Source organism: Dreissena polymorpha, chromosome 11, assembly GCF_020536995.1.
Source record: "Dreissena polymorpha isolate Duluth1 chromosome 11, UMN_Dpol_1.0, whole genome shotgun sequence".
Taxonomy (NCBI): domain Eukaryota; kingdom Metazoa; phylum Mollusca; class Bivalvia; order Myida; family Dreissenidae; genus Dreissena; species Dreissena polymorpha.
This window is the reverse complement of record NC_068365.1, coordinates 29,793,433-29,807,807: the sequence shown is the minus strand read 5'-3', so window position 1 is coordinate 29,807,807 and position 14,375 is coordinate 29,793,433. Positions and strand designations below refer to the sequence as shown.

At 38.6% G+C, this 14,375-nt stretch overlaps 1 protein-coding gene across 2 annotated transcripts in view; it reads right to left on the bottom strand.

The window, feature by feature from the left end:
* The window catches only part of LOC127851373 (cold shock domain-containing protein E1-like), a 47,471-nt gene that overhangs the window by 7,785 nt on the left and 25,311 nt on the right, over positions 1-14,375 (bottom strand). For both annotated transcript variants that reach the window (XM_052385110.1, XM_052385109.1), the window contains exons 9-14: positions 12,591-12,726; positions 7,368-7,479; positions 6,873-7,064; positions 4,650-4,779; positions 3,709-3,817; positions 60-247 (exon numbers count right to left, since the gene is read on the bottom strand). In XM_052385110.1, the coding sequence (XP_052241070.1) occupies positions 60-247; positions 3,709-3,817; positions 4,650-4,779; positions 6,873-7,064; positions 7,368-7,479; positions 12,591-12,726 (867 nt within the window). The remainder of the gene's footprint in view (positions 1-59; positions 248-3,708; positions 3,818-4,649; positions 4,780-6,872; positions 7,065-7,367; positions 7,480-12,590; positions 12,727-14,375) is intronic.

The window sequence follows — 14,375 nt, the reverse complement described above, 5'->3', positions numbered from 1 at the left end:
GCTACAAGTCCATAGTATTGCAACATCTGGTTGCCAAGGCAACAAAATTAAGTTCTCACCTTATCCTTTACGGACTCCACCTTAGCCCGTATGAACTGTCGTACTGCCGTCACGTTCACCGCTCGAAGTTCGTTAGACAATGAGTTGACTGCGACACGGAACTTGACCACGTCCCCCTTCTGCATGAAGTCTCGTTTGTCTGCCAGACTGGTGATGCTGTATGGGTAAGTCTGGACGTCGCCGTCTTCTGTAAATTGTAGACAATGACAATTATAGACAACAAGAAATGGTTTGATGATGGTAGAATATAGCCTTTTGTACACTTTGCTTCTGATCCAGACAGGAATAAACATGCTTATGTTTGAATAAAAACAATTTTGAATGTTTTAAAGACTTAAGTGACAAACACAAAGAAACTACTGGGATCTCTCATTTTTTATGAGATACATATTTTTTTGTTGAACAATACTTCAGGGGCAGTCAGAAAATCACATCATAATTTTGTTTGTTAAGCTAGTTCAACAGTTCTAAGTAAAATAACATATGCCAGCAACCAACAACTTCCCTACTTAAAACAAAGGTAGAGGAAGCTGTTGAAGTAATTTAATGTCCAATCCAGCACTTAATTATGTGACCAGGTAGAAAATAAAACCAGGAATATTTTTCCTTCATATAAAATATCTTTCTTTCACAATTTTGAGAACTTCCCAACTCAAATTCTGTCAATTTTGTGAAGTTTGCAACTTTAATCACATTTAAAAAGAGTATGCAACTCTTTTTTTCCCAATTTTAAAACAAGAGGGCCAAGATGGCCCTAGTTTGCTCACCTGAGAGGAGTCAAATCATTCAATCTTTACCAAATGTCAAACATTACCTAGATATTGTCCAGACAAACATCCTGGTCAAGTTTCATCATTATTTCATCTGCGAGTCATGATCAATGTACCTATGAAGTTTCATGATCCTTGGCGTAAGCATTCTAGAGTTATCATCCGGAAACCATTTTTTTAAGTTGAGTCACCGTGACCTTAACAGCCATTGTGTAAATACGTTTTTTGACACTGTGACCTTGACCTTTGACCTAGTGACCTGAAAATCAATAGGGGTCATCTGCGAGTCATGATCATTGTACCTATGAAGTTTCATGATGTTAGGCATAAGCGTTCTTGAGTTATCATCCAGAAACCATTTTACTATTTCAGGTCACCGTGACCTTGACCTTTGACCTAGTGACCTGAAAATCAATAGGGGTCATCTTCGAGTCATGATCAATGTACCTATGAAGTTTCATGATCCTAGGCATAAGCGTTCTTGAGTTATCATCTGGAAACCATTTTACTATTTCGGGTCACCGAGACCTTTGACCTAGTGACCTGAAAATTGATAGGGGTCATCCACGAGTCATGATTAATGTACCTATAAAGTTTCATGATCCTAGGCCTAAGCGTTCTTGAGTTATCATCCGGAAACCATTTTACAGTTTCGGGTCATCATGACCTTGACCTTTGACCTAGTGACCTGAAAATCAATAGAGGCTATCTGCGAGTCATGATCAATGTATCTATGAAGTTTCATGATCCTAGGCATAAGCGTTCTTGAGTTATCATCAGCAAACCATTTTACTGCTTTGGGTCACTGTGACCTTGACCTTTGACCTAGTGACCTGAAAATCTATAGGGGTCATCTGCGAGTCATGATCAATGTATTTATGAAGTTTCATGATCCTAGGCATAAGTGTTCTTGAGTTATCATCCAGAAACCATTTTACTATTTCGGGTCAACGTGACCTTGACCTTTGACCTAGTGACCTGAAAATCAATACGGGTCATCTGCGAGTCATGATCAATGTACCTATCAAGTTTCATGATCCTTTGCATAAGCGCTCTTGAGTTATCATCCAGAAACCATCTGGTGGACGGACGGACCGACATGAGCAAAACAATATACCCCCTCTTCTTCGAAAGGGGGGGGGGGGGGGGCATAATGAGAAAACTTCCCCCCTCCCAGCAGCCATGTTATTCAACTGACTGGAACCATTTTTGAACTGAAACTCTCGTATCAAGGAAACAAATGTTCTGAGCTAATTTCATGAAAATTGGACCCCAAATGTGTGGTTCTACTGTGTTCACATGTTTTCCCTATATACATATAGAGAAAAATGCCCCACCTACTGGCGGCCATGTTTTTTCACCGATCCCGACCATTTTCAAACTCGTCCGAGATATCAATAAAACCAATGTTTTGACCAACTTTCATGATGATTGGGCAAAATTGTGACTTCTAGAGTGTTTACAAGGTTTCTCTATAGCCAAATAGGGAAAACTGCCACTATATACATATAGAGAAAAATCCCCCGCCCATTGGCGGCCATGTTTTTTCACCGATCTCGACCATTTTCGAACTCGTCCGAGACATCAATTGAACAAATGTTTTGACCAACTTTCATGATGATTGGGCAAAAATTGTGACTTCTAGAGTGTATACAAGGTTTCTCTATAGCCAAATAAGGAAAACTGCCCCGCCAACTGGCGGCCATGTTTTTCAACAGATCGGAACCACTTTTGAACTCAACCAAGATATCATTAAGACAAACATTTTGACAAAGTTACATGAAGATTGGGCATGGAATGTGACTTCTACATTGCTTTCAAGGTTTTTCTATTATTTGACCTAGTGACCTAGTTTTTGACCCGGCACAACCCAGTTTTGATCTCGGCCGAGATTTCATTGGGATAAAGCTTCTGACCAAGTTTCATGAAGATGGGACAAGAAATGTGGCCTCTAGAGTGTTTACGAGCAAATGTTAACAGCTGACGGACGGACATACGACGGACAAAGACCGGTCACAAAAACTCACCTGAGCAATCAGGTGAGCTTAAAACATGGGACTCATTTTTTGAAAAATTTGAAAAGTTTGCGATCCTTTTTTTCACAAATTGAGGTGCCAAAGACCGCTTTACAAGGACGAGAAAAAAGCCCTGAAAACCTGTTTAGTATTCCAGAAGCCTATTTACTGAGGTGGTCATCACATAAACCATTAAAATCCCACACTGCTGACAGCTAACCAAGCTAACCCACCTGTTGACCTAGCTAACCCACCTGTTGACCTTGCTAACCCACCTGTTGACCTAGCTGACCCACCTGTTGACCTTGCTGATCCACCTGTTGACCATGCTGACCCACCAGTTGACCATGCTGACCCACCTGTTGACCTAGCTGACCCACCTGTTGACCTAGCTGACCCACCTGTTGACCTAGCTGACCCACCTGTTGACCTAGCTGACCCACCTGTTGACCTAGCTGACCCACCTGTTGACCTGGCTGACCCACCTGTTGACCTAGCTAACCTACCTGTTGACCTAGCTTACCCACCTGTTGACCTAGCTTACCCACCTGTTGACCTAGCTTACCCACCTGTTGACCTAGCTGACCCACCTGTTGACCTGGCTGACCCACCTGTTGACCTAGCTAACCTACCTGTTGACCTAGCTTACCCACCTGTTGACCTAGCTTACCCACCTGTTGACCTAGCTTACCCACCTGTTGACCTAGCTTACCCACCTGTTGACCTTGCTAACCCACCTGTTGATCTTGCTAACCCACCTGTTGTCCTAGCTAACCCACCTGTCGACCTAGCTAACCCACCTGTTGACCTTGCTAATCCACCTGTTGACCTAGCTAACCCATCTGTTGACCTTGCTTACCCACCTGTTGAGCCGACCTGTATGAGGCCAGGGTAGTCATCTTGGTCGGGGTTCACTACCCTCATGGGTCGGATCACCTTGCCCTGCTGTATGCCCAGCTCCTCTACCACATCCTGGCAACGGAACCAGATATTTAATTCAGAATATAAAGTAACGCACAAATGAAAGATTGTGCATTTTTTCACAGTTGTGTTCATGGGCTTGCCTAGTTTCAAACATTGCCTAAAGTTTGTTAAGATAATATTTGTTAACCTTTTTTATAAAGATTGAGTAATAAATAACGCTTGTAGAGTCATTATGAGATTTGTGTAAGATGTTACCTCATGATTAAATTTTTGGATACACATGAAAAAGGTTCAAACTTGACCTAGATATCATAATGTCCAGATAAACATTTTGACTAAATTGTATTAAGACTGAGTCATGCATGTGGCTTCTAGAGTGAAAACTAAGTCATTCTTGATTTACACGATTTATCCAGCCCACCTAGTTTTGAACCTAGACCAAGATTTAAGCTTGACCTAGATGTTGTCAAAACTAAACTTTTGATCGAGTTTAATCAAGCCTGAGCCAAAAATGAGGCCTCTAGAGTGGAGACAAGCTAAACAATTACAATAACAAGTTTTCTAAGCTTTGACTTCAGTGGTGACCTTGTTTGAAGACACACTACTAATCATCAACCTTTGGCATAGATATTGTAAAGATAAACATTTCGGTCAAGTTTCAGGAAGATTCAGTTATGAATGCAGTTTCAATAATCAGTTTTTTTCTAAATGTAGATATTGTGACCCAGATTTTTTCTCCACTAAACCTAGATTCAAACTTAGCTATGATATTGTCAAGATAAACATTCTGACAAAGTTTTGACAACATTGACCAATAAATGTTATAACAACAGCTCACCTTTCGTACTTAAGAGCTAAGTTGAGCTTTAAATATTCCTACCTCATTCGCAGGTATGGTGCCAGACGGAAGCTTCTTGATGTTCTCTGCACTAAGTTTGGAGCTCTTGCGAGTCAGCATGTATTCCACCTCGTCACCAAGTTCCAGCTCAGTGGCTGTACCTTCATAAGAACTGTGGATAAAGTAAACACAGTAAATTATTGTTTTCGTCCTTGTCACCAAGTTCCAGCTCAGTGGATGTACCTTCATAAAAACCGTGGACATAGTAAACACAATAAAATATTGTTTTCCACCTTTTCACCAAGTTCAAGCTCAGTAGCTTTACCAATGCACAAAACAAACGAAAACATAGAAGCAAAATACCCTTTTTTAAGTTGAAAGATTCACAAAAATCTTGAAATATCAATGGACTTCAACATAACTTCATAAATTCCACTTAAATCAGTAATTGCACAATGACTTTACTTGAATAGACATGGTTTAATTTTCATATCACTTTGCATGGACTTGATAATAATTAAAACAAGACTATTGCCAAGCAATCTATGTCCCCTACCTGCTCCACCATTGTCAGAAATGTCCACCATTGTCAGATTTTTTTCTTGTTGTTGTTGCCATAGCAACCAGAATTTTTGACGTAGGAACAAAATGAAATGACGTGCATAATGTCCACATTGCCATCTATCCATGTTTCAATTTTCATGAAAAAATATGAAGAACTTTTCAAGTTATCGCAGGATCCAGAAAAGTGTGACAGACAGACAGACTGACTGACTGACAGACTGACAGACTGACTTACTGACAGACTGACTGACAGACGGAGTGCAAACCATAAGTCCCCTCCGGTGAAACCGGTTGGGGACAACAAGCAAATTCGTTGAATTGATATCCCCCGCCAATATGCTTCTGGACACAAAAGTGTTATATTTGAAAATATAAATAAAAATACTAAAAAAAGCATTTTTTCAAGATACAAAGGGCCATAACTCCGTTATTAACAGATGGTGTACAATGCCATTTGGCGTGCATCATCTTCTTATATATATATATATATATATATACTCATACCAAGTTTCAATGAAATCTGCCATAGCTCTTCCAAGATATGGCTCCTGTTATTAACGGATGGTGTACAATGCCATTTGGCGTGCATCATCCTGTTATCCATATATCTCATACCAAGTTTCAATGAAATCCGCCAAAACACTTCCAAGATATGGCTCCGGACTGAAAGATGAACGGACGGACAACGCAAAAACAATATCCCTCCGCCTATGGCGGGGGATAATAATAATAAGAACGAATTGAGACCAGAAACAAGATGTGTTTGTGAAACACAATGTCCCCCTATATGACGTTTGACCTTGTAGGATGACCTTGACCTTGACCCTTCACCACTCAAAATGTGCAGCTCCATGAGATACACATGCATTTCAAATATAAAATTGCTAGCTTCAATATTGCAGAAGTGACATTACATGAGCAATTTTGACCCATATATTTGACCTTGAAGGATGACCTTGACCTTTCACCACTAAAAATGTGCAGCTCCATGAGATACACATGTATGCCAAATATCAAGTTGCTATCTTCAATATTGCAAAAGTATTCATAAAATTAGCGATTTGGGCCACATATATTAGACCTCTGACCTTGAAGGATGACCTTGACCTTGACCTTTCACCACTCAAAATGTGCAGCTCCATGAGATACACATGCATGCCAAATATCAAGTTGCTATCTTCAATATTGCAAAAGTATTCATAAAATGAGCGATTTTGGCCACATATATTTGACATCTGACCTTGAAGGATGACCTTGACCTTAACCTTTCACCACTCAAAATGTGCAGCTCCATGAGATACACATACATGCCAAATATCAAGTTGCTATCTTGAATATTGAAATACTGCAAAAGTGTACATTAAATGAGCGATTTTGACCCATATTTTGACCTTTGACCTTGAAGGATGACCTTGACCTTGACCTTTCACCACTCAAAATGTGCAGCTCCATGAGATACATATGCATGTCAAATATCAAGTTGCTATCTTCAATATTGCAAAAGTTATTGCAAATGTTAAAGTTGGCGAAAACCAACCAACCAACCAACCAACCAACAGACCAACCAACCAACAGACCAACAGACAGGGAAAAAACAATATCTCCCCCACTACTATAGTGGGGGAGATAAAAAAGAACTAAAATATACATATTTGAGTATACTTTTCGAAAACAAATTCAAAACCCAAACGTTTACCCTACCTGAAATGGAAGAAGACCTCTTTATCATGGTCAATGTTCTCAATAAAGCCGTAGTTGTCCTTGAGCGTTGCGATGTAACCCTGACAGCGGCCGGAAAGGTTACGCAGCACTAGTCGCACGTTCACTGCCATCCTCACGGCAACACCCGGACGTCGCTGCTCTCCAATGTTGAAGTCAACCTTGTCACCAAACCTAATGGAACAGAAACAAGCATGCACACTTTAATTATTATTAATATTATGTAAAATAAGATAAATATAAAGCTTCTAGAGAAAAACAACAACATGATAATATGAAACAATATTATCAACTGTGGCCAAATTCACTCAATATACTGCCCGATCATATAACAGTCATATTACCCAGCTGCATGGTGAAACTGGATTCCTATTTAGATTTATCAGTACAAGGCACAAGTTAACAAACATCAAAACTGGCTCCGATGTTAACAAGGTATGTTGCATTGGTACGTTTTTAAACTTGTTCAGATGTTACCTGGGTATGTTTCTCAGATCATTGATGTCCTTGATGTAGTAGACAATCTTGTGTATAGCACCGTCCATATCGAAGATGATTGTCCCTGTATCCTCCTTGCTGCTGCTTTTACCTGAACAAAACATGAAAGAAATATCAACTTTAAGATATCTCCTTAACTTCGCTTTCTTGCCACCTTTTGATATCTCGTTAACATTGCTTTCTTGAACATTTGAAAACTGGAAGTTTGAAATTCCTAGCATCTGAACTTTGGCTCAGGCAGAGTGTTTGAAATTATGAGTTTCACAGGGCAAGCATATTTCCTTTTTGTTACAATATCAATCATAAATAGGTGTATAGCTATTCCAGTATTTGTTCTTAACTCAATGTAGTGTCTTTACTGTAATCTGTATTCTTTATTCTAAGTACAAGGCATATACTTTAAGGTGAACAGTCTTCACTTCCAAGTGTGGTCCTTACTTCGAAACCCCCTGTAAAACAGCCACAGAACATATTTATTGGCAACTGCCACTGTAGAATAGTTTTAGACCTTCCTCACATCAGCAGGGCTGTGAATAGTGGCATCTTAAGTCAGCTGAACATTCTTTGACTGCTCCTTTGTACCAACTTTTATATTAGACCACTGATAATTACACTGCTTTTTCACTTGTGCATTACAAGAGATGAATTTACTTTTCAGCTGCCCCTTATTTTCGCTCTTATCACATTTTATTCGCAGTCAACTTAGAATAAAATACCATATTATTGTGTCATCAATTAAAGTTGGTCTTCCATTTAGACATGTGCCCTCAAAAAGGTAAGGCACTTTGTGCATAACTATAGAAGTTAGAACAGATGTTACACACTACACATGTACAAGCAGAGGCAGCATTGATGAAACTACCACCAATACAAACATCACATTGCTTTCCATTTGATACATTCATCAAGTAGTTTTACTTTGAGAATCTTTTTCTATCATAACATTCATTTTTTAACATACAGAGGCTTAGAGACCAAGAGACCAGGAGACCGCTTAATGATTTAATGTGATCAGTGTCTTAAAAATGGGCAAAAAAAATCAACAAATTGGCTGTCTATAGGGTATTGTGTTCCAGAAACTTATCATAATCATACCTCCAACTTAAATTTTTCTCCTCAAATGTGTATAAATCTTTTAGTGACAGTTCATAGCTATATATATGTGCAGAATCCTACGAAAACTTTTTTTTTACAGAGGATATCGGACAAAATCCGGTTGAAATCAGTTGAAAAACAAGGGCTGTTTGTAAAACATGCATGCCCCCCATATGGGCTGACAGTTGTAGTGGCAGCCATTGTGTGAATACGTTATTTTGTCACTGTGACCTTGACCTTTGACATAGTGACCTTAAAAGGGGTCATCCGCCAGCCATGATCAATGTACCTATGAAGTTTCATGATCCAAGGCCTAATAATTCTTGAGTTATCATCAGGAAACCATTTTACTGTTTTGAGTCACTGTGACCTTGACCTTTGACCTAGTGACCTGAAAATCAATAGGGGTCATCTGCCAGTCATGATCAACGTACCTATGAAGTTTCATGATCCTAGGCATAAGCATTCTTGAGTTATCCGGAAACCATTTTACTATTTCGAGTCACTGTGAACTTGACCTTTGACCTAGCGACATGGAAATCAATAGGGGTCATCTGCCAGTCATGATCAATGTTCCTATGAAGTTTCATGATCCTAGACATAAGCATTCTTGAGTTATCATCTGGAAACCATTTAACTGTTTCGAGTCACTGTGACCTTGACCTTTGACCTAGTGACCTGAAAATCGATAGGAGTCATCTACCAGCCATGATTAATGTTCCTATGAAGTTTTATGATCCTAGGCGTAAGCATTCTTGAATTATCATCCAGAAACCATTTTACTATTTCGAGTCAGTGACCTTGACCTTTGACCTAGTGACCTGAAAACTAATAGGGGTCATCTGCCAGTCATGATCAATGTACCTATGAAGTTTCATGATCCTAGGCCTAAGCATTCTTGAGTTATCATCCGGAAACCATTTTACTACTTTGAGTCACTGTGACCTTGACCTTTGACCCAGTGACCTGAAAATCAATAGGGGTCATCTGCCAGTCATGATCAATGTACCTATGAAGTTTCATGACCCTAGGCCTAAGCGTTCTTGAGTTATCATCCGGAAACCATCTGGTGGACGGATGGACCGACCGACCGACATGTGCAAAACAATATACCCCCTCTTCTTCAAAGGGGGGCATAAATACAATATAGTGATTTTTAATTTGGGTCAAGTACGGTAAAGTACGAAAACGACCTAATTAATATTCATGATTCAACACGTTAATTTAAACCCAAACAAACAAACTTGCAGATACATGTACATGCAAATGTAGCGGAGAGAAGGTAAGAACAAATGCAAATACATTTGTTACAGACGGAAACTGAATTGCAACGCTACGTTTTTGCTTAATCTATGTATTTATCTGCCATATGCTAATAATGTTTAGCGAAAGCTAAATAAATATATAATTTGCATAACTCCCGACGTGCAATGATTTTCGCCTATTGCATGTATTTATGATCATTTATATATTATTTTATCAAAAACCAATTTTGACCAGGTTTTCGATTTCAACCTCGATAAAAAATATATATTTTAATGAATTTATATAAAGTTTATTTCTCACTATACGATTTATATGCAAAACAACGAAGGACTTTCACTTAAAAACAAGGGCTGTTTGTAAAACATGCATGCCCCCCATATGGGCTCTCTGTTGTAGTGACAGCCATTGTGTGAATATGTTTTTTGTCACTGTATGTCAATGACCTGTGAAATGTATCCAATTAATAGTGCAAAAACTAATCAGGACCTATACTAATCAATTATATCCATTATATGATTGAGTCTTTGATTTGATTTTTTGACTTATTTGACTATATGTGAAACGTGCAAACAATTTGTAATGTTTTATTTATTAATGGTAATGAAACATGTTATTTATAGCAGTTAACTCCCCTAGTCAATGACCACCATAGATAGCAATGCAATCTGATTAAAAATAGCCAAGGCTAGTGTTGTGTATTGGGCAAATGTATACAAGTGCAACTTGACCACATGACCAGTATCATGTGTTTACCACACACAGAAGTCAGTTGTGTAATAGACCATTAATTCCGCTCCCAACTTTGGCCACTTGCCAAGATACTGACCAGTATCAGATGGGGTTGTGAAACTGTGTAAACAGTGAACACCAGTCCATGTAATATTGGCCTACCACTTGTACTAGTTGATTTGGAGTTAATACAGTAATGCATGTACAAATGAGACACTAAGCTCAAAAGTTAATTATATGTGCCTCTGAAAACTAACCAGAGGAGTGGGTTGAAATTTACAATCTTTACTTGGCATTTGAGGAAATCTGAACTCTCAGGGTTTGGATAGAACATCCCCAAATTAACTTTTCTTTACACTGTTGTTATTTTTGTTCAATACACAAATATTAACCTAACTTTACAAATCCTGTACAGTAAAGGAAACTAAATCTAAGTTGATATTTTAATATGCTTGATCCTATTTATGTATTAACATTGTTTTATACATACAAACTGTGTTGCTGTTTTTCAATTAACAAGCAGATTAAAAATTAATTATATTTTTATGTAAAATTTGAATTGACAAAATTAAATGCAAGTTGCGTAGCAAGAATTACATGTTTGATTTATTGTCAGTGAATCGTGACATTTTCTCAATGTTTCAGACCACCAGTTTGTCAAAGCTATCAACCGCTTGGATGGTCAAGCTAAATAGAATTGACCCAGCAAATCACAACTGTCCTGTTGCCATATAATATTACATATCATATTACATTGGTTTTTTAAATGTTGAATTCTCACGTCATTTCCATAAACATAGTATTTACTGGCACAGAAACAAAGGCTTATACATCATTATGAATGAACATGTGTCAAAAATTCAATTTGTAAGTCTCTTTACTAGACAGTGTGAAAACAGAATAAACTAGTGACCTGAAAATCAATAGGGGTCATCTGCGAGTCACGATCAATGTACCTATGAAGTGTCATGATCCTAGGCAAAAGCGTTCTTGAGTTATCATCCGAAAATCATTTTACTATTTCGGGTCACCGTGACCTTGACCTTTGACCTTAAAATCAATAGGGGTCATCTGCGAGTCATGATCAATCTACCTATGAAGTTTCAAGATCCTAGGCATATCCGTTCTTGAGTTATCATCCGAAAACCATTTTACTATTTTGGGTCACCATGACCTTTGACCTAGTGACCTCAAAATCAATAGGGGTCATCTTCGAGTCTTGATCAATCTACCCATGAAGTTTCATGATCCTAGGCGTATGCATTCTTGAGTTATCATCCGGAAACCATTTTACTATTTCGGGTCACCGTGACCTTGACCTTTGACCAAGTGACCTCAAAATCAATAGGGGTCATCTGCGAGTCATGATCAATCTACCCATGATGTTTCATGATCCTAGGCGTATGCATTCTTGAGTTATCATCCGGAAACCATTTTACTATTTCGGGTAACCGTGACCTTGACCTTTGACCTAGTGACCTCAAAATCAATAGGGGTCATCTGCAAGTCATGATCAATCTACCCATGAAGTTTCATGATCCTAGGATATGCATTCTTGAGTTATCATCCGGAAACCATTTTACTATTTCGGATCACCGTGACCTTGACCTTAGATCTAGTGACCTCAAAATCAATAGGGGTCATCTGCAAGTCATGATCAATCTACCCATGAAGTTTCATGATCCTAGGCGTATGCGTTCTTGAGTCATCATCTGGAAACCAATTTACTATTTCGGGTCACCGTGACCTTGACCTTTGACCTAGTGACCTCAAAATCAATAGGGGTCATCTGCGAGTCATGATCAATCTACCTATGAAGTTTCATGATCCTAGGCGTATGCGTTCTTGAGTTATCATCCGGAAACCACCTGGTGGACGGACCGACCGACCGACCGACATGAGCAAAGCAATATACCCCCTCTTCTTCGAAGGGGGGCATAATAACCCAGGGATGTAAAGTAACTGAAAATCTACAACCCTGCATATCGGTATTGATAAGTGGGGAATTATTTTTTTTGGCCACCTTTCAATAACAAGGGCATGTTTGCTTCGTTGATACGTTAGATTTCCTAGGTAAATATAAGATGGAAATATCAAATAACCAAAACTAACTTGGGCTTTTTTGATTGGCTGGTTCCTTTTCAATGGTTCCGATGTACTTTTCTGGTTTAACGATGACAGATCCAATGGAGCCCTTGGGTATGCTGCGAATTCTACAGGCCACCTGTCGACTGGGCTGGGTGGGGTCCTGGGAATGATAAGAGAATGAATGGGATAGAGGGACATTAGGAATAAAACTTTTTTAAAAAGATACAATTGGCCCTTATTTGTGTCTTCTGCAGAGTTTATAACAAAACAATGCTGTTTAATAAATGTCAATATATAAAGAGTAACCAGACACATTTTTGACTTCCCATACATTTTTTTAACTCATTAAAGGAACCTATTTATTTCTTTTATTTGCTGAAAACATTGTTTTTTATTTATTTGAAATTTATGCATGAGAGGAAAATAAACACAGTTTAAAACAAGAGGGCCTGAAAGGCCCAAAGTCGCTCACCTGAGATAAAAAAAATAATTACCTGTTCTTTGCAGCCCAAGATATCAATGGAACAAATGTTCTTACCAAGTTTCATGAAGAATGAACAACAAATGGCCCCCCAGGCGGCCATGTTTTTTTAACAGACCTGAACCATTTTTTAAACTCTTCCAAGATATGTCCAAATTTCATGAATATTGGACAAAAAATGTGTCTTCTAGACTGTTCACATGTTTTCATTATATACATATAAAGAAAACTGCCCCACCCGCTGGCGCCCATGTTTTCCCACTGATAACGACCATTTTCTAACTCGTCCGAGACATCCACATAACTAATGTTTTGACACAATTTCATGATGATTAGGCAAACAAGAGCACCGCCTTGCGGGTGCAGACCGCTCATCTATTTTCTTTTTAAAGGTGAAGGGACTCTCATTTTCAATCACAAAGGAGGGAGGAGTGGAGTGAAGAGGGGTGTATAGTGTGGGGTTGTGGACATTTATTACATTATCTTCCAAAAAAGCGAAAAAAAAAATAAAAAAATAAAAAAATCGGGGGGGGGGGGGGGGGGGGTATAGTGTGAGGGTGTGGTGATAATTTGTGAGATGATCTTAAAAAAAAAAAAAAAAAAAAAAAAAAAATCAAAAAAAAAATTTGGGGGGGGGGGTGGGGGGGGGGTGGGGTGGGGGTATAGTGTGAGGGTGTGGTGGTCATTTGTGAGATGATCTTATAAAAAAAAAAAAAAAAAAAAAAAAAAATTAGGGGGGGGGGGGGAGGGGGGGGAGGGGGGGGAGGGCACGGGGGATGGTTTGGGTGAAGTCTATTGTGGTATGTCAGGTAAGAGTAGTTTCATCAAAGTATCAATCAAATCTAATCATAAATAAAGAAGTTATGGCAATTTTAGCAAAATTTAATAATTTGACCTTGAGAGTCAAGGTCATTCAAAGGTCAAAGTAAAATTCAAGTTGCCAGGTACAGTAACCTCATGATAGCATGTAAGTATTTGAAGTTTGAAAGCAATAGCCTTGATACTTCGAGTGGATCGAAACACAAAATTTAACCATATATTAAAAGTTACTAAGTCAAAAAAGGGCCATAATTCCGTAACAATGACAACCAGAGTTATGCAACTTGTCCTTTTACTGTACCCTTATGATAGTTTGTGAGTGTTCCAAGTATGAAAGCAATATCTATGATACTTTAGGGGTAAAGTGACCAAAACATAAATCTTAACCAAATTTTCAATTTTCTAAGTATAAAGGGCCCATAATTCCGTCCAAATGCCAGTCAGAGTTACATAACTTTGCCTGCACCGTCCCCTTATGATAGTTCATAAATCTTGCAAGTATGAAAGCA